Source organism: Tamandua tetradactyla, chromosome 8 (assembly GCF_023851605.1).
Source record: "Tamandua tetradactyla isolate mTamTet1 chromosome 8, mTamTet1.pri, whole genome shotgun sequence".
NCBI lineage: Eukaryota > Metazoa > Chordata > Mammalia > Pilosa > Myrmecophagidae > Tamandua > Tamandua tetradactyla.
The window spans coordinates 73204565-73224204 of NC_135334.1; the positions used below are offsets into that span (position 1 = coordinate 73204565).

General features: G+C 35.4%; 1 protein-coding gene across 4 annotated transcripts in view; it reads left to right on the forward strand.

Moving 5' to 3' along the window:
* Positions 1-19640, forward strand: part of FCHSD2 (FCH and double SH3 domains 2) — a 456625-nt gene that overhangs the window by 278828 nt on the left and 158157 nt on the right. For all 4 annotated transcript variants that reach the window (XM_077113662.1, XM_077113660.1, XM_077113661.1 and 1 more), the window contains one exon: positions 6910-7032. In XM_077113662.1, coding sequence (XP_076969777.1) covers positions 6910-7032 — 123 coding nt within the window. The remainder of the gene's footprint in view (positions 1-6909; positions 7033-19640) is intronic.

Below are 19640 nucleotides of genomic sequence, written 5' to 3' on the forward strand. Positions count from 1 at the left end.
CAGAATTTATAAAGAGATTGTTCAACTCAGCAACAAAAAGACAGCCAACCCAATTACAAAATGGGAAAAAGACTTGAATAGACACCTCTCAGAGGAGGAAATACAAATGGCCAAAAGGCACATGAAAAGATGCTCAATGTCCCTGGCCATTAGAGAAATGCAAATCAAAACTACAATGAGATATCATCTCACACCCACCAGAATGGCCATTATCAACAAAATAGAAAATGACAAGTGCTGGAGAGGATGCGGTGAAAGAGGCACACTTATCCACTGTTGGTGGGAATGTCAAATGGTGCAACCACTGTGGAAGGCAGTTTGGCGGTTCCTCAAAAAGCTGAATATAGAATTGCCATATGACCCAGCAATACCATTGCTGGGAATCTACTCAAAGGAATTAAGGGCAAAAACTCAAACGGACATTTGCACACCAATGTTTAGAGCAGCGTTATTTACAATTGCAAAGAGATGGAAACAGCCAAAATGTCCATCAACAGACGAGTGGCTAAACAAACTGTGGTATATACATACGATGGAATATTATGCAGCTTTAAGACAGGATAAAATTATGAAGCATGTAATAACATGGATGGACCTAGAGAACATTATGCTGAGTGAGTCTAGCCAAAAACTAAAAGACAAATACTGTATGGTCCCAATGATGTGAATCGACATTTGAGAATAAACTTGGAATATGTCATTGGTAACAGAGTTCAGCAGGAGTTAGAAACAGGGTAAGATAATGGGTAATTGGAGCTGAAGGGATACAGACTGTGCAACAGGACTAGATACAAAAACTCAAAAATGGACAGCACAATAATACCTAATTGTAAAGTAATCATGTTAAAACACTGAATGAAGCTGCATCCGAGCTATAGGTTTTTGTTTTGTTTTGTTTTGTTTTGTTTTGTTCTTACTATTATTACTTTTATTTTTTTTCTCTATATTAACATTCTATATCTTTTTCTGTTGTGTTGCTAGTTCTTCTAAACCGATGCAAATGTACTAAGAAACGATGATCATGCATCTATGTGATGATGTTAAGAATTACTGATTGCATATGTAGAATGGTATGATTTCTAAATGTTGGGTTAATTTTTTTTTCCGTTAATTAATAAAAAAATTGTACTATTAAATATAGTCTAGTTTATGATCTATCCTGAAGAACAATCTATGTGCACTTGAGAAGAATGTATGTCCCACTGTTTTGGAGTGCAGTATTCTGTATATGTCTATTAAGTCTTATTCGCTTATCATGTTATTCAAGTTCTCTGTTTCCTTATTGATATTCTGTTAGTGGATCTTCTATCCATTGTTGAGATGTGTGTATTAAAATCTACAACTATTATAATAGAGGTGACTCCTTCTCCCTTCAGTTTTGTCATTGTTTGCTTCATGTTTTATGGGGGGGGCACAATAGTTAAGTGCATAAACATTTATGATTGTTATTTCTTTTTGGTGGATTACACATTTTATTAATTATATAGAATCCTTCTTTGTCTCCTATAATAACTTTTGATGTAAAGTCTATATTGTCCAATATTAGTATAGCTACCTCTGCTCTTTTTGTTTTTGTTTTTTCTATTTACATGTAATACTTTTTCCCTCCTTTTGCTTTTAACCTATTTGTGTCTTTGGGTTGAAGGTAAGTCTCTTGTAAACAACGTATGGTGAGAGCATGCTTTTTATCCATTCTTCCAATCTGTGTCTTTTGATTGGGAAGATTAATCCATTAACATTCTGTGTAATGACTGTAAAGGCAGTACTTCAGCCAATTTATCCTTTCATTTTTATACTTTTTGACCTCTATTTTCCTTTGCTGTAGCCTCTTATTCTGTATAATGATCACACAATTGCTTGTCTGATCCCTTTCTCATTTCTGTTTCTGTATATATTTTAAATTCTGTCTTTGTAGTTACCTTGGGGTTTGTATTATACAACCTACATCTAAACCTATAATTTGAAAAGATACCAACTTGCCTTCAATAGTATACATGTTCTCTGCTCTCATATCCATCTGTTTTCCCTCTTTATGTTGTTTTTGTCTTACTTTACTACTTTATATTTTACATGTTTGTTATTATCAGGAAATATGCCTTTTTCTTGTTCATTTATATTCTTACTATTAAAGGAATTAAAGAGTAGACTTATATATATTGAGAATACAGAACAATTGGGTTTTGCATTTACCCTTTTATTTCTTTTTTATTTTTTTGTTATTTACCCTTACTGAAGATTTCCATTTTTCTCACTATGCCAAGCCACTTTCTACTGTCTTTTTCTTTCAACCTGCAGAACTCCCTTGTGTAATCTTGTAGGTTAGGTCTTTCATTGACAAACTCTCTCGGTTTCTGTTTATCTGTGAATATTTGAAACGCTTCCTCATTTTTGAAGGACTGTTTTGCCAGATAAATAATTTTTGTCTGGCAGTTTTTCCTCTTTCAGCACCTTGCATATATCATACCAGTACTTCTTACCTCCATGGTTTCCAATGAGAAATAGTCCCTTAGTCTTATTGAGGATTCATTGTATATGCCAAATCACTTTTCTCTTGTTACTTTCAGATTTCTCTCTTTATCTTTGGCATTTGACATTCTGATTAGTATGTGTCTTGGAGTAGGTCTGTTAAGATTTATTCTGTTTGGAGTACATTGTACTTTTTGTACATGTATATTTTTATCTTTCATGAGAGATGGGGAATTTTTGGCCATTATTTCCTCAAATATTCTTTCTCCCCTTTACCCTTCTTTTCTCCTTCTAGGACACCCATGACATGTATGTGTGTTTGCTTCATGCTGTTGTTCAAATCCCTGAGACACCTGCTCATTTTTTTTCTATTTGTTTCTCTATCTGTTCTTCTGTCTATATGATTTTGATTGTCCTGTCTTTTAGTTTAGTGATTCTTTCTCCTGCCTGTTCAAATCTGCTAGTGTATACCTCTACTGTGTTGTGCCTTTCATTCCCTTAATTTCTGCTATTTTTTCATACTTTCAAACTCTTCAATATGCTGAAAAGAATATTCTTTAGCTCTTTATCCATATTTCCTTTATCTCTTTGAATTGATTTAGGAGATTTGTTTGAACTTTCTTGATTGGTTGTTCCCAATTCTGTGTCTCTCTGAAGTTTTAATTTGTTCCATTGATTGAGCCATATCTCTCCATTTCTTAGCATGGCTTGTAATTTTTTGCTGCTCTCTGGGCAAGTGTGGTCCTCAGACTAGCAGTAAATTGGATAACTTGTTAGAAGATGTATAAATTGCCATCCCCTCCCAGAAACTTGATGGGTAGGGGAAGCAGAACCCATCAATTATGCAAATTATAGAAATGCAAAATTTTAGACCCCACCCCAGACCACTGAATCGAAAACTTGAGTGGTGGAACTCTATAAACTGTTTTTTTAGTGAGCCTCTAAGTAATTTTCATGCTCACTTAAATTTCAGAACCACTAGTTTAGTTAGACATTTAAAAAAGAAACATAGCTAGTGGTTGAAGGATTCTACTTACTCATATAGACCTGTGAATTTTTATCTGCCTGGCAAGGAGGAGAGAGCAGGACTGCTCATGAATTGTTAAAATATAAAGGCTGGGGTTTATTGCTTTTAAGTTGGGCTTTATGTTTTTTAAAACAAGGCACAAAGCCCTATTTGAAGTAAATCTTTTCGTATAAGCAGTTAGGTACTGCTTATTCACTAAGTTGTCAGGCTTTTTATTACTTTTCAACTCTTTAATGTTAAATATTGCATATCTGTAATTCTGCTTGACATTCCTTCATTTATAAATGAAGAAAAATATGTTAACATATTTAAGTTCAAAGTTCAACAAAAGCTCAATATTTCTAATCAGCCCCTATTTGCTAAGACTTTGGCAGTCAAGTTTAGGAGATAATCATACCTATTGATGGACCCTAGAATTCGTTTATCAGTTAAGTATCGTATAATCCACTGAAATAATATAAGATTTGTAGTTATATTAAAATATACTACTGTAGCAACAAGAATGTCTTTATAAGGTGTTTAGATTTTTTTTTATGTTGTATGGTGGGGTCACATTTCATTACTTTTCCATGTGAGTTTCCCGTTATTACAGTACCATTTGTTGAATTTTCACTTGTTTGTTTTTTGTTTGTTTTGCTTATTTGTTTATTTTTGGGGAAGTGCATAGACCAGGAACTGAACCTGGGTCTACCACATGGCAGGCGATAATTCTACCGCTGAACTGCCTTTGCACCCCCAAGATGTTTAGATTTTTAAAAATAAAATTTGAGAAGCTGAATGAATGAATAATTCTGATTGTGGCATACTTTTCTCAAAATCAATAGCACAATTCCATTAATAAGAAATAGTATCGTCAATCAAAAGTAACCCTGATTATTGTAGAGTCAAAAACAGAATTTAAAGACATATTTTTATTTATTTATTATTTTACTTTCTTTATCCCTCTTCATGACTCCGATTCAGTTAATATAGCACCCAGTTTATATTGCAGTGATGTCAGAGAATCTGTGCTGGTCTTTGATTTACCTTAAAAGCATATCTCCTCTTTTTGGAGCTCATGATGCCTATATTGCCATTTGCTTTACTTAAATATATACTCCGAAGATTTCCTGCTTATCATTGTATAACAAGAGCGTTTCTCAGGAAAAAACTTCTTTTTCATGGAAGTGGTTATTTCTTTCTTTCTTTCTTTTTTTTTTTTTTACAAGTTCATGAATAGTATGTTTGGAGGTAGGAAATTTTCTTCAGACTTAACATCAACAGTTGTTGTTGGCATGTAGAAAGAGTCTTTAGATAACAGTATTTGGACTGCCTTTATTTGAAGTGCTCATTGGTGCCATCTAGTGATATAAGCAGTATAAAATGTTCAGTTTTTGTCATTCAGTGCTTTGGGGACAGAATTTGTATATTTTTAAAAATCAGTTATATGGTATAAGTTTAATCAAATAGCCAAATTTAAAATACATAAAGAATTTCTTTACTATAAAGCCTCCATCGAGAATTCTCAGATATGAAACCAAAAGCACAAGCAACAAAATTAAAAATAAATGTATTGACTTCATAAAAATTAGATACTTTTGTGCACTAAAGAACACTATAAAGAAAGTGAAAAGACAACTCACTAAGTGAGAGAAAGTAAAAATTGTATCTCATAAAATCTAGTATTCAGAATATATAAAGAACTTTTACAGCAAAATTAGAAGAACAACCTAATTAAGAAATGTGCAAAGGATTTAAATATACATTTCTCTAAGAGTATATACAAATGGCCAATAAGTACATTAAAAGGTACTCCACCTCATTAGAAAGATGCAAATCCAAACCACAGTAAGATACTACTTCACACCCAGTAGGATGGCTATTATAAAAATATAGAGAAAATGACAAGTGGTGGCAAGAATATAGAGAAATCTGAATCCTGTACATTGTTGATGGCAATGTTAAATGGCTCAGTTGCTATGAAAAACAGCTTGGCAGTTCCTCTAAATTAAACATAGGATTGTCGTACCATGTGACCCAGCGATTCCACTTCTAGGTATATAACCAAAAGTATTCAAACACAAACTTGTACTTGAATGTTTATACCCCCTTAATTCACAGTAGCCAAAAAAAGTGGAAACAACCCAGATGTCCAGCAGTTTATGAATGGATAAAAAAATTGTGGTATATTCATACAATGAAATATTATTCAACCATAGAAAACAATGCAATATTGATATGGTGCAATATGGGTGAATCTTGAAAACATTATGCTAAGTGAAAGAAGCCAAAAAGAATAACATATTATTTTATTTCATTTATATGAAATGTCTAGAATAGACAAATCCATAGAGACAGAAATCCAGATTAGTTATTTGCCAGGATCTGGAAAGAGTGAGGAATAGGGAGTTACTGCTTAATGGGTACAAGGCTTCTTTTGGGGGTAAACAAAATATTCTGAAATAAGTGGTTACACAACCCTGTGAATGTAATAAAAATAAAAGTCACCCAGTTTTACAATTTAAAATAGTTTAAATGGTAGTCAGTTGTACCTCAACTGAAAAAAAAAAAGTCTACATTGATTAGCAAGACTCTAAAACTTCTTGGATTATTATCATTATAGATATAGTCTTTCTATAGTTGTGCTTAATGTGCTTAATATGTATATATTCTTTTGTTTTCTTTTTTAATCTAAAATTATTTAATACTGACTGTTTAATCTCTACAGTCTTCTCAGTTTTTATTTTGCTTATTGTATATATTTTAGTGACTGAATATATCATAGATTAATGATTCCCAAATGTTTGTGTTTTTCTTTTCTTTTTTCACTTTTCAGCTCCAAGGTGTCCTGTTACAAATGTTTAAACAAATACTAATGTTTGAAACCCTTCATATATATTATATTGATGTTTCTGCCCCCAAACAGGATTCCTGAGTCACTGTTCTTTCTTTACTGTTTTATTGTGATTTTTCTCTAGCTGCTCTCTAGGAAGAATATACAAATTTCTAATCCTACCAATAACGGATGAGAAAAAATGGAGGACGTTAATGCTCACCGAATGTCTACTCTGTTCCAGGCATCATCCCTAATCCTTTCATATCCATTATGTCATTGAACTCACACACTCTGTTATAAGTGACAACAGTAGAGGTGAATATAGCTAATAAGTGGATGAACAAAGTAGAAGCCAGGCCTTTTATCTCCCAAGTTTTGTTCTATAAAACCTGTTTTCTGACAACTTTACCAATATTGACCTTTACCTTTTTTTAGTTCCTGTTTACGAGAGAAATGCATCATTTCTCCCAAATGATTATTGTTTATTCAGCATACCATAACAATCTGTATCTGTTGTCCACTTATCTCTTTAACTTGCAGGGATCAGGCATCATATATCAAAGATTTATTGTAACTTTTTTTTTTCACTCCTTTAATACAGGCTCTTGATGGAAATGTGTACGATCACCTTAAAGATTATTTAATAGCCTTCAACCGGACTGAGTTAGAGACATGCCAAGCTATGCAGAACACATTCCAGTTTTTGTTAGAAACTTCTAGCAAGGTAAGACCTAATCATTAGTGCATAGGTGTTAAGTAATTCATTTTAGAATCAAAAATGTTTTTGCATGCTAACAAAATGAAGGAATCAATATAGAAGAATGCTTTTCATGGAAAATTTCCTAGAAACAATTTTTCCTTCAACAAAATTGAAGCAAATTCTCTTCTCCTTCCTCCTGAGTTGGTAATGGTGACCCCAACAGGTAATAGGGGAGGTACTAGCCTTGTACATTACTTTTTGAGAAAAATGATTTAAAGAGTTTTTTCTTTCACTCACATGAATTTTAATGCTCTCGACTCAAGTCATTTCACGGAGCAAGAAGGGCATGTGTCAGTGCAATGAATGTTAAAGGCACACAGAAGAGAAGGTTGCATTTTATAATTGGTAAAGAAATGACTATTATAATATCTTGTTTCTTACATATTAAATCTTACCATCTATATGCAGTCATTCTTTGATAGTAATCTTTTCATGCAAAAGTATTGAAGTTCAACAACTTTGCCGTTATGTCACAGTGTGTACAGAGGAAATAAATGAAGTTGCCCTTTTTCATTATCTGACATATTAAAATTTTTTGCAATAATCAAGCTAGCCTTTAAAAGATAAATTGTTCCTGTCATTGGTTTCTTTCTGATAAATTAAGTTCATAGTAAATATTTCCTAAAATATGTGCTTTTAAAAATATGTGCATTTCATAACTGCTAATTTAAAAGGACCAGTTACATTCTGTTTTTTGCAGGTGGAGTTTTAATACCTTTAGAAACTATTTGGTGAGGAATTAGAGTATACATTTTCACAAGACAGTGTCCAAAGACAGGGAAGAAAAGGGACACAAACTATTCTTCCTCGATGCCTTCTCACTAAATTTGTTCTTGTTTTCAGTAGACCATGGCTTTCAATTTTATTTTTAGAAAAACATCGATGGATATTTAGGCTGTTTCCAGCTTTTGACTACTGTTAATAATACTACTATAAACACTGATGTGCAAGTATCTTTTTTGCAACCCTGTGTTAGTTGTCTTTGGGTATATACCTAGAAGTGAGTTTGCGAGGTCAAATGATAATTCTATATTTAACATTTTGAGGAACTGCCACGTTGCTTTCTTTAGTGGCTGCTCCAGTCTACATTCCAACAAGCAGTGAACTAGAATTCTAATTTTCCACAGCCTCTCCAACACTTCTTTTCTTTTATTATTGTAACCATCCTTGTGTGTATGAGTGATATCTCATTGTGCTTTCAATTTGCATTTCCCTAATGTCAGGTGATACTGAACATCTCTTCATGTCTTTATTGGCCTTTTGGATATCTTCTTTGAAGAAATGTCTGTTCATCTCATTTATTTATAGGGTGGTTTGTCTTTTTGTTCTTACATTGTAAAATTTCTTTATATACTCTGGATATTAAACCCTTATTGGATATATGGTTTAAAACTATTCTCTCCCATTCTATAGGTTGGGTGTCCTTTCCCTTTATGGATGATTTTCTTCAATGCACAAAAGTTTTAAATTTTTATGAAATCAAATTTAGCTATTGTTTCTCTGGTTTCTCATTCTTTGGGTGTCATGTTAAGAATCAATTGCCACTAATATAACTTATGTAGACAGCTTAATTGAACACCATAAGTACATGGAACCTTGAGTAGGGCATGAGATTTTGTTGGTTTGTCCAGGCTGATGCCCCAATAAATCCCGGAGTGATTTGAACAGCGAATAAAAAGTATTTGCAAAATATGGGGAAAATTCAACTTCCCCAAGTTGAATTCTTGATATTCTCACAAGCAGTGGGGACAACCAAAGCAACAGACTGAGCCCCCAATCTTGGGGTTTGTTCATATGAAACTTAACACCGCAAAGGATTGTTCAAGCCTACTTAAAATTAGGCCTAAGTCACCCCCAAGAGAACCTCTTTTGTTGCTCAATTGTGGCCTCTCTCTCCAGCCAACTCAACAAGCAAACTCACTGCCCTCCCCCTCTCTACATGGGACATGACCCCCAGGAGTGTGGACCTTCCTGGCAACGTGGGACAGAAATCCTAAAATGAGCTGAGACTCAGCATCAAGGGATTGAGAAAACTTTCTCGACCAAAAGGGGGAAGAGTGAAATGAGACAAAATAAAGTGTCAATGGCTGAGAGATTCCAAACAGAGTCGAGAGGTTATCCTGGTTATTCTTATGCATTAAATAGATATCACCTTTTTAGTTAAGGTATAATGGAGAGGCTGGAGGGAACTGCCTGAAAATGCAGAGCTGTGTTCCAGTAGCCATGTTTCTTGAAGATTATTGTATAATGAAATAGTTTTCACAATGTGACTGTGTGATTGTGAAAACCTTGTGTCTGATGCCCCTTTTATCTGTCTATCAACAGATGAGTAAAACATATGGAATAAAAATAAATAATAGGAGGAACAAATGTTAAAATAAATTTAGTAGATTGAAATGCCAGTGATCAATGAAAGGGAGGAGTAAGGAGTATGGTATGCATGAATTTTTTTCGGTTTTCTTTTTATTTCTTTTTCTGAATTGATACAATGTTCTAAGAAATGATCATGATGATAATATGCAACTACGTGATGATATTGTGAATTACCGATTATATGTTAGAATGGAATGAGCGTAAGTTAAGAATGTTTGTATTTGTTGTTATATTTTTTTAAAAAATTAAAAATTTAATTAAAAAAATAATAATAATGCAACAATCCTTCTGAAATTGGGGCTAATCAACTCTTTCTTATTCCCTGTAGCCTATGAGTCCTGCTCTATAATATTTCTGGATTTTGAGAGGCTGTTTTATATATAAACCTGATATGTAGCGATAAAAACGAAGCCGAACAGGTTGGGGCTAAAGGAATTTAGAACATAGGGGTAAGGAAGACAATGCCTATATTTTAGAACCACCCATACTCTTTGAGACAAATGAAAGAAAGGTTTATTTGATCTAGAACTGAAATTTTCTGTAGGACATAATCTAACTCAACCTATCTATACAGTTCATTTGAACAGTAGAAACACTGGGAGCCCAGAATAAGAAAGAGGTCCTTTAATCCTATATAGAATATTGTAATGCCTGGATACATCATGTGCTGGTTTGAAAGGATGTTTATCCCCTAGAAAAGCCATGTTTTAATGTAAATCCCATTTCATAAAGGCAGAATAATCCCTATTGAATACTGTATGTTTGAAACTGTAACCAGATCATCTCCCTGGAGATGTGATTTAATCAAGAGTGCTTGTTAAGCTGGATTAGGTGATGACATGTCTCCACCCATTTGGGTGTGTCTGGATTAGTTTCTGGAGTCCTATAAAAGAGGAAACATTTTGAAGAATAGGAGATTGGAGAGAGCAGAGAATGCTGCAGCACCACAAAGTAGAGAGTCCATTAGCCAGCGTTTGAGATGAAGAAGGAAAACGTCTCCCAGGGAACTTCATCAAACAGGAAGCCAGGAGAAGAAGCTAGCAGATGACGCTGTGTTCGCCATGTGCCCTTCCAGATGAGAGAGGAACCCTGACTGTGTTCACCACGTGCCTTTCCAGATGAGAGAGAAACTCTGACTGTGTTTGCCATGTGCCCTTCCACTTGAGAGAGAAACTCTGAACTTTATTGGCCTTCTTGAACTGAGGTATCTTTCCCTGGATGCCTTAGATTGGGCATTTCTATAGACTTGTTTTAATGGGGACATTTTCTTGGCCTTAGAACTGTAAATTAGCAACTTATTAAATTCCCCTTTTTAAAAGCCATTGTATTTGTGGTATATTGCATTCCGGCAGCTAGCAAACTAGAACACATCCTAGAGTATATTAAGCAGATAATCAAAAAGTATTGGCAAAGTCCCCTGAGGGATGGGAGAAAGAATATGGAACTATTAAACTGTACCATCAGGGAATCCTCTGATATTGTGTCAAACTTTAGGGACACCCAAATCAATAGGTCAAGCCTTCAATCATGAGGCTCACTCTTGTGAAGTTTATGTAGGTAACAGAGAAGCTTAGACGACCTCTAGCATGCCTAAGAGTTACTTCTGGAAGGCCTCTTTTGTACTCAGATGTGGCCCCACTCTCTCTGAGCCCAACTCTACAAGTGAAATCATTGCCCTCCCCGCTGTGTGGGACATGACATCCAGGGGTGAAAGTCTCCCTGGCGACGTGGGAAATGATTCCCAGGGATGAATCCAAACCTGTCACTGTGGGATCAAACATTCCATCCTGACCAAAAGGGGGAAAAGAAGTGTAACTAATAAAGTATCAAAGGCAGAGAGAGTTCAAATAGAGTCAAGAGGCTACTCTGGAGGTGGCTCTTGCGCAAGCTGCAATTAGACGTTGCTGCCTATCATAACCTGCCAACCCTCAACCAGGACCATTCCTGCCAATCCTAAAGAACATCTAGGGCAATATATAAGATTCCACAAGGGTTCCATGCACTAGAGTAACCTTACAGAAACCTACAACCTCCACATGGGTCCCTTGTCCAGATAAGTCCTGAAACCTGGCCCAGCCTCTCCAGAACATCAGATAGTTCCATCTCCCTACCCCATATTAGTGACAGACCTTTCCAATATCAAAAACTTAGAATGGCCATAATCCAAACACCCCTAAAGAGAGGGCTGGAAAGATCAAAGGTGATGGTGGAGTTATACATAGAAGATAGGATTTAACAAATAAATATGAATGCTGAATCATTAAATTGGTATCTCTTTTAGTCTCCAGTATTTTAGAGCAGCTAGAAGTAAAAACCTAAAATTGTGAAATTATAACCCAGGTCAAAGTCTGAAATATGTTCTACAACTAATTGTGGTATTGTGCTTTGAAATTTGTAGCTTTTTTTGTATATATGTTATTTTCACAAGAAAATAAGGTTAAAAAAAGTCGATGGTGATGATAGAAAAGTATTTAAGCTCTCTAGCCTCCTATATTCTGGAGCAGATGGAAGGGAAATTCAGAGAGGATCATATGGTAGCCCATGACAAACTCTGGGATCTGTCCTGTAACTACTTGTTGAAGAGTACTTTGAAAACTATGGCTTTTTTATTTCTTTGCTTTGTATATATGTTATACTGTACATTAAAAATAGTTTTTAAAAATTGTCGTTTTCTGTATTATTGATAATGGCCATTCTGGTAGGTGTGAGATGATATCTCATTGAGGTTTTGATTTGCATTTCCCTAATAGCCAGGGAAGTTGAGCATCTTTTCATGTGCCTTTTGGTCATTTGTATTTCCTCTTCTGGGAAGTGTCTGTTCAACTCTTTTGCCCATTTTGTAATTGGGTTGACTGTCTTTGTTGTTGAGTTGAACAATCTCTTTACATATTCTGGATACTGAACCTTTATCTGATATATTGTTTCCAAATATTGTCTCCCATTGTGTAAGCTGTCTTTTTACTTTCTTGACAAAGTTCTTTGATGCACAAAATGTTTAATTTTGAGGAGTTCCCATTTCTTTCTTTCTTTCTTCAGTGCTTGTGCTTTGGGTGTAATAGGAAACCACCTCCTATTATAAGATTTATAAGATATTTCCCTACATTTCCTTCTAACAGCTTTATGGTCTTAGATCTAACATTTAGGTCTTTGATCCATTTTGAGTTAATTTTTGTATAGGGTGTGAGATATGGACCTCCTTCATTCTTTTGCATATGGCTATCCAGTTCTCTAAGCACCATTTATTGAAGTCCCAGGTGAGTTGGCTTGACTGCCTTATCAAAGATCAATTGTCCATAGATGAGAAGGTCTATATCTGAACACTCTATTCTATTCCATTGGTCAGTATATCTATCTTTATGCCAGTACCACCCTGTTTTGACCACTAGAGCTTTGTAATACACTTTAAAGTCAGGTAGCATGAGACCTCTGACTTCACTTTTCTTTCTCAGGATACTTTTAGCTATGCAGGGCACCCTGCCATTCCAGATAAATTTGGTTATTGGTTTTTCTATTTCTGAAAAGTAAGTTTTTGTGATTTTAATTGGTATTGCATTGAATCTGTAAATCAATGTAGGTAGAATTGACATCTTAACTATATTTAGTCTTCCAATCCATGAACATAGAATGCCCTTCCATTTATTTAGGTCTTCTGTGATTTCTTTTAACAATTTCTTGTAATTTTCTTTGTATAGGTCTTTTGTCTCTTTAGTTAAATTAATTCCTAAATATTTTATTCTTTTGGTTGCAATTTTAAATGGAATTCTTTTCTTGATTTCCCAAAAGATTGTTCATCACTAGTGTACAGAAACACTACAGATTTTTGAGTGTTGATCTTGTAACCTGCCACTTTGCTGTACTCCTTTATTAGCTCTGTAGTTTTGATGTGGATTTTTCGTGGTTTTCAATATACAGTATCATATCGTCTGCAAACAGTGAGAGTTTTACTTCCTTTCCAATTCTGATGCCTTTATCTTGTCTAATTGCTCTAACTAGAACTTCCAACACAATGTTGAATAACAGTGGTGATAGGGGCCATCCTTGTCTTGTTCCTAATGTTAGGGGGAAAGTTTTCAGTTTTTTCCCATTGAGGATGGTGTTAACTGTGGGTTTTTCATACATTCCCTTTATCATGTTGAGAAAGTTCCCTTCTATTCCTGTCCTTTGAACAGGAAAGGATGTTGAATTTTGTCAAATGCCTTTTCTGCATCAATCGAGATGATCATGTGGTTTTTCCACTTTGATTTGTTGACATAATGTATTACATTAATTGATTTTCTTATGTTGAACCATCCTTGCATACCTGGGATGAATCTTACTTGGTCATGGTGTATAATTCTTTTACTGTGCTGCTGGATTCAACTTGCAAGAATTTTGTTGGGAATTTTTGCATCTATATTCATAAGAGAGATTGTCTGTAGTTTTCTTTTCTTTCTTTTTTTTTTTTGTTAATATCTTTGTCTGGCTTTGGTATGAGGGTGACGTTGGCTTCGTAGATTGAGTTAAAGTAGCTTTCCCTCCTCTTCCATTTTTTTGAAGAGTTTGAGCAGGATTGGAAAAATTCTTCCTTGAATGTTTGGTAGAATTCACATGTGAAGCCATCTGGTCCTGGACTTTTCTTTTTAGGGAGCTTCTTAATGACTGATTCAATTTCTTTACTTGCGATTGGTTTGTTGAGGTCCTCTATTTCTTCTCAAGTCAAAGTTGGTTGTTCACGCCTTTCTAGGAAGTTGTCCATTTCATCTACATTGTTGTATTTATTAGCATAAAGTTGTTCGTAGTATCCTGTCATTACTTCCTTTATTTCTGTGGGGTCAGCGGTTATGTCTCCTCTTTCATTTCTGATCTTATTTATTTGCATCCTCTCTCTTCTTCTTTTTGTCAGTCTTGCTAAGGGTCCATCAATCTTATTGATTTTCTCATAGAACCAGCTTCTAGTTTTGTTGATTTTCTCGATTGTTTTCATGTTCTCAATTTCATTTATTTCTGCTCTAATCCTCATTATTTCTTTCCTTTTGCTTGCTTTGAAATTATTTGCTGTTCTTTCTCTAGTTCTTCCAAGTGTACAATTAATTCTTTGTTTTGCTCTTTCTTCTTTTTTGATATGGGCATTTAGGGCAATAAATTTCCCTCTTAGCTCTGCCTTTGCTGCATCCCATAAATTTTGGTATGTCATGTTTTCATTTTCATTTGCCTCGAGATATTTACTGATTTGTCTTGTGATGTCTTCTTTGACCCACTGGTTGTTTAAGAGTGTGTTGTTAAGCCTTCCATATATTTGTGAATTTTCTGGCACTCTGCATATTATTGATTTCCAACTTCATTCCTTTATAATCTGGGAAAATGTTTTGTATGATTTCAGTCTTTTTAAATTTATTCAGACTTGCTTTGTGACCCAACATATGGTCTATCTTTGAAAATGATCCATGAGCACTTGAGAAAAAGTATATCCTGTTCTTGTGGGATGTAATGTTCTACAAATGTCTGATAAGTCTAGCTCATCTATTGTATTATTCAAATTCTGTTTTTTTATTGATCCTCTGTCTAGATTTTCTGTCCAAATGGGTGGAGAATCGCCTCCACCTAATCCAGTTTAACAACCACTGTTGATTAAATCACATCTCCAGGGAAATGATCTAATTAAAGATTCAAACATACAGTATTGAATAGGAATTATTCTGCCTTTACAAAATGGGATTTAGATTAAAATATGGCTTTTCTAGGGGACATACCGGCCATACCTAAATTTCCTTCTTTTTACCTTTACTGATAGTCTTCATTTTTCCACTCTTCTCCACACCTCTCTCTCCTGTCTTTTGTTATCTGTCTCTAGTGCTCCCTTTAGTATGTCTTGCAGAGCTGGTCTCTTGGTCACAAATTCTCTTAGTGAGTTTTTATCTGAAAATGTTTTATTTTCATCCTCATTTTTGAAGGACAATTTTGCTGGATATAGAATTCTTGGTTGGTAGTTTTTCTCTTTTAGTAATTTAAATGTATCATCCCACTTCTTATTGCCTCCATGGTTTCTGCTGAGAAATCTACACATAGTCTTATTGGGCTTCCCTTGTATATGATGGATTGCTTTACTCTTGCTGCTTTTAAGATTCTCTCTTTTTCTTTGACAGCTGACATTCTGAATAGTACGTGTCTTGGAGTACAACTATTTAGATCAGTTCTTTTTGGGGTATGCTGCACTTCTTGGATCTGTAATTTTAAGTCTTTCATAAGAGTTGGGATAATTTCCTCCATTAATTTTTCTCCTCCTTTTCCCTTCTCTTCTTCTGTGACACCCACAACACATATATTCATGTGCTTCATGTTGTCATTCAGTTCCCTGAGTCCCTGTTCATATTTTTCCATTCTTATCCCTATATTTTCTTTTGCTTGTTGGATTTCAGATGTTCCATCCTCCACTTCACTAATCCTGTCTTCTGCCTCTTGAAATCTGACATTGTAGGTTTCCATTGTTTTTTTCATCTCTTCTAGTGTGCCTTTCATTTCCATAAGTTCCATGATTTGTTTTTTCAGACTTTTGATTTCTTCTTTTTGTTTATTCCTTACCTTCTTTATATCCTCCCTCAATTCACTGATTTGATTTTTGATGAGGTTTTCCATGTCTTTTAGAACATTCAGAATTAATTGTTTCAACTCCTGTATCTCATTTGAATTGTTGGTTTGTTCCTTTGACTGGGCTTTATCTTCAATTTTCCTGGTATGAGTCATTTTTTTTGCTGGCATCTAGGCATTTGATTACCTTAATTACTTTATTTTGGAGATTGTTTTCACTTTTTTTTACCTAGAATTTTCTTGCTGGATGACTTTGTTGTCTTTCTGTTCTTTTACATTCAGTTCAGCTTTTTCTGGACCTCTAGCTTAGGTTTTATTTAACAGATCAGAATTTTTCAGTTCTTGTTTCTTGCCCTGCCTGTATGGTGTCTTTTTCCCCCCTTAGGAGGGTCTAGTTAGGTGTTATAGACCCCAGTCAGATTTTCCTAGACCATACTGGACTCCTGTCAGGAGGAAAGAGTCACCTGCATCAATTTTCTCTCAGGGTGAGACCCAGAAGATTGAAAGGCTTTCCTATGAAGCCTCTATGCTCTCTGGTTTTCCTATCCTGCCCAGTATGTGGCACTTGTCTGCCTGTGGGTCCCACCAGCATAAAGTGATGCGGCACTTTAACTTCAGCAGACTCTGCCTGCTGGAGACAGAGGAGAGGTTGTACGCTGGTTTTAATTGCTTCACTTTTCCAGACCCTGGGGTCTGAACTCCTTGAGGGAAGGATTCCACCTGGGCTGGGCCCCACCCCTATCCTGGGAAAGGCACAGCCTCCAGAAAAACTCTCAAACAAGCTTAATTCTGCCTATGCCTGGGGCAGTGGAGCCTGAGAAGCCTTGCAGCTGTATCCAAAGAGCAGTCAGGCCGTGGAAACACAACCACCAAAATGAAAGAGGAAACTCCTTTCCAGAGCTGGACCCCTGTTCCTCAGGTTTGCCAATCAAGAGCTTAAGGTGGTATGTTGCTCTGTGTATCTCCAGGTCCTTTATGCCCCCTCCTTTCCTTCAGGGCCTAGACCTTTTCAAATCCAAAAAAACCTGTTTGTTTTGTTTTGTTTTGTTTTTTACGTCAGTCCTGCCCCCTCTGCACTGGGGCAAAAACCAGCGACCTCTGCTTTTACTGGCGATTCAGCTGAGCTGGGGGCCTATTTTTAGTAGTCAGAATTTGTTAATTAATTCTGCAATGGGAGTTTGGTTGCTCTCAGCCCCTGCTGCTGGTAAACTCTCCTTTCCTCTCTGGGGAACAGCCTGTGGGGGAGGGGCATTGGCCACCATGGTTTGGGGAACTCACGGTTCTGGGTGGGTTTGCAGCCAGTCCAACTGGTCAGACTGGTGCACACTGTGTGTCCAGTCACTGGCATGGCCCCCTGCAGTTGTCTATACTGTTCCTGGCTATTTAGTAGTTGCTGTGGAGGACGAATTAAATGCTACACCTCACTAAGCCACCATCTTGGCCAAGACTCCTCTGCCTTCTTTTGATTATTGCCCTGGTATATCTTTTTGCGTTCTTGTACTTTCAACCTCTTTGTGTCTTTATATTTAAACTGGGTTTCTTGTAGCAACACATAGTTCATTGTTGGTTATTTTTTTCTTTATCTAATCTCACCATCTTTACCCTTTAATTATTGGTGTTTAGGTCATCTCCATTTAATGTTATTATTTATATAGTTAGATTTAAATCTACCAACTTGCTATTCCCTTCTTATTTGTCCCATCTCTTCTTTGTTCCCTTTTTTCTGTTTTTCTTTTGGATTAATGAGTACTTTTTATGATTCTATAATATGTCATTTATTGGCCAGTTGGCTATTACTCGTGTTATTTTTCATGATTGCTCTAAGGATTAGTGTATACATTTTTAACTTACCACAATCTATCTTCAAATGATATTATACTACTTATAATCAGAATAAGAACCATAGAATAGTATACTTCTGTTCTTCCCCTACTGGACTTAATGCTATTGTTTTCATATATTTTAGTTATACATAGCTCATCAACCCGTTTGTTCTAGTTTGCTAGCTGCTGGAATACAACACACCAGAGATGAATTGGCTTTTAATAAAAGGGGATTTATTTCATTAGTTCTTCGGAGGAAAGGCAGCTAACTTTCATCTGAGGTTTTTTCTTACGTGGGAAAGCTCAGGGTGGTCTCTGCTGGCCTTCTCTCCAAGCCTCTGGGTTCCAACAACTTTCACCCAGGGTGCTTCCTTTCTGCATCTCCAAAACCTGGGCTGTGCTACGTTGTGCTCTCTCATTTAAGCACCAGCCAATTAAGTCAAACGTCATTCTTTGCAGCAGGCACTCCTCCTAGCCGACTGCAGATGTAATCAGCAACAGATGAGGTTCCTGTACCATTGGCTTATGTCCACAGCAACAGAACTAGGTGCCTTCACCTGGCCAAGTTGACAACTGAATCTAACTATCACACTGTTAATATGGTGTTATTATTTTATTTACGACAGTCGTTTATCTTTTAAAGGGACTTAAATAAGAAAAATATCTTTTATATTTACCCACTTAGTTACCATTACCAATGCTCTTTATTCCTTCATATGGGATCAAACTTCCATCTAGTATCATTTTCCTTCTTCCTGAAGGACTTCTTTTAATGTTTCTTGCAGTGTTGGCCTGCTGGTAATTAATTCTTTCACCTTTTGTAAATCTAAGAATCATCTTTATTTCACCTTCATGTTTGGAAAAATCACTTCATAGGGTTTAAAATTCTAGGTTGGCTTTTTTCCTCCTTTCCAATACTTTAAAGATATTGCTTCACTCTCTTCTTGCTTCCATTATTGCTGACAGAACTGCTGTCATCCTTATCTTTTTTCTTTTATATGTGACATGTCTTTTTCATCAGGCTGATTAAAGATTTTTCTTTGTATCACCTATTTTGATCAACTTTATTATGTACGTGTTAGTGTAGTTTTTGTAATATTTCCTATGCTTGGGATTTGCTGAACCTGTTGGTTCTGATGTTGTATAATATTCATCAAATTTGGAAAAGTTTTGGCAATTATTCCTTCAAAAATTTGTTTCCCCTTCCTTCAGGGACTCCAGTTACACATATATTAAGTTGCTTGAAGAGTCCTACAACTCACTGTTGCTCTTTTCATTTTTAAAAAATTCCTTTTTCTCTCATATTCATTTTGGATAATTTCAGTTGCTGTGCCTTCAAATCACTCATTTCTCCCACCATATCTAATCTGTGGTTAATCTATCCAGTATATTCCTCATCTCAGACATTGTAATTTTCGCCTCTAGAAATTAATGTTTTGCCTTTTAAGAATGCCTTTCATGTCTCTACCTATTATTTTGAACATATTGAGTATAGTTATAATTGTTTTAATTTCTTTGCCTGCTAATTCTAACATATGTCAGATCGGGGTCAGTTTCAATTGATTTAGTTTTCCCCTCATAATGGGTAGTTTTCCTCTTTATTTATATTCATAGTCAAACTTTGCTTGGATTCCAAACTTTTGTGTTGGATATTTTGTATTACTGTCAACATTCTGAACCTTTGATTTAGAATTCAGTTAAGTTACTTGGAAACAGTTTGATCCTTTCCAGTCTTGAATTTATCATTTGTTACATTGTTTCAAAACAGAGCTAATTGTCTGCTACTACTATGGAAAGACCTTCCCAATTTTT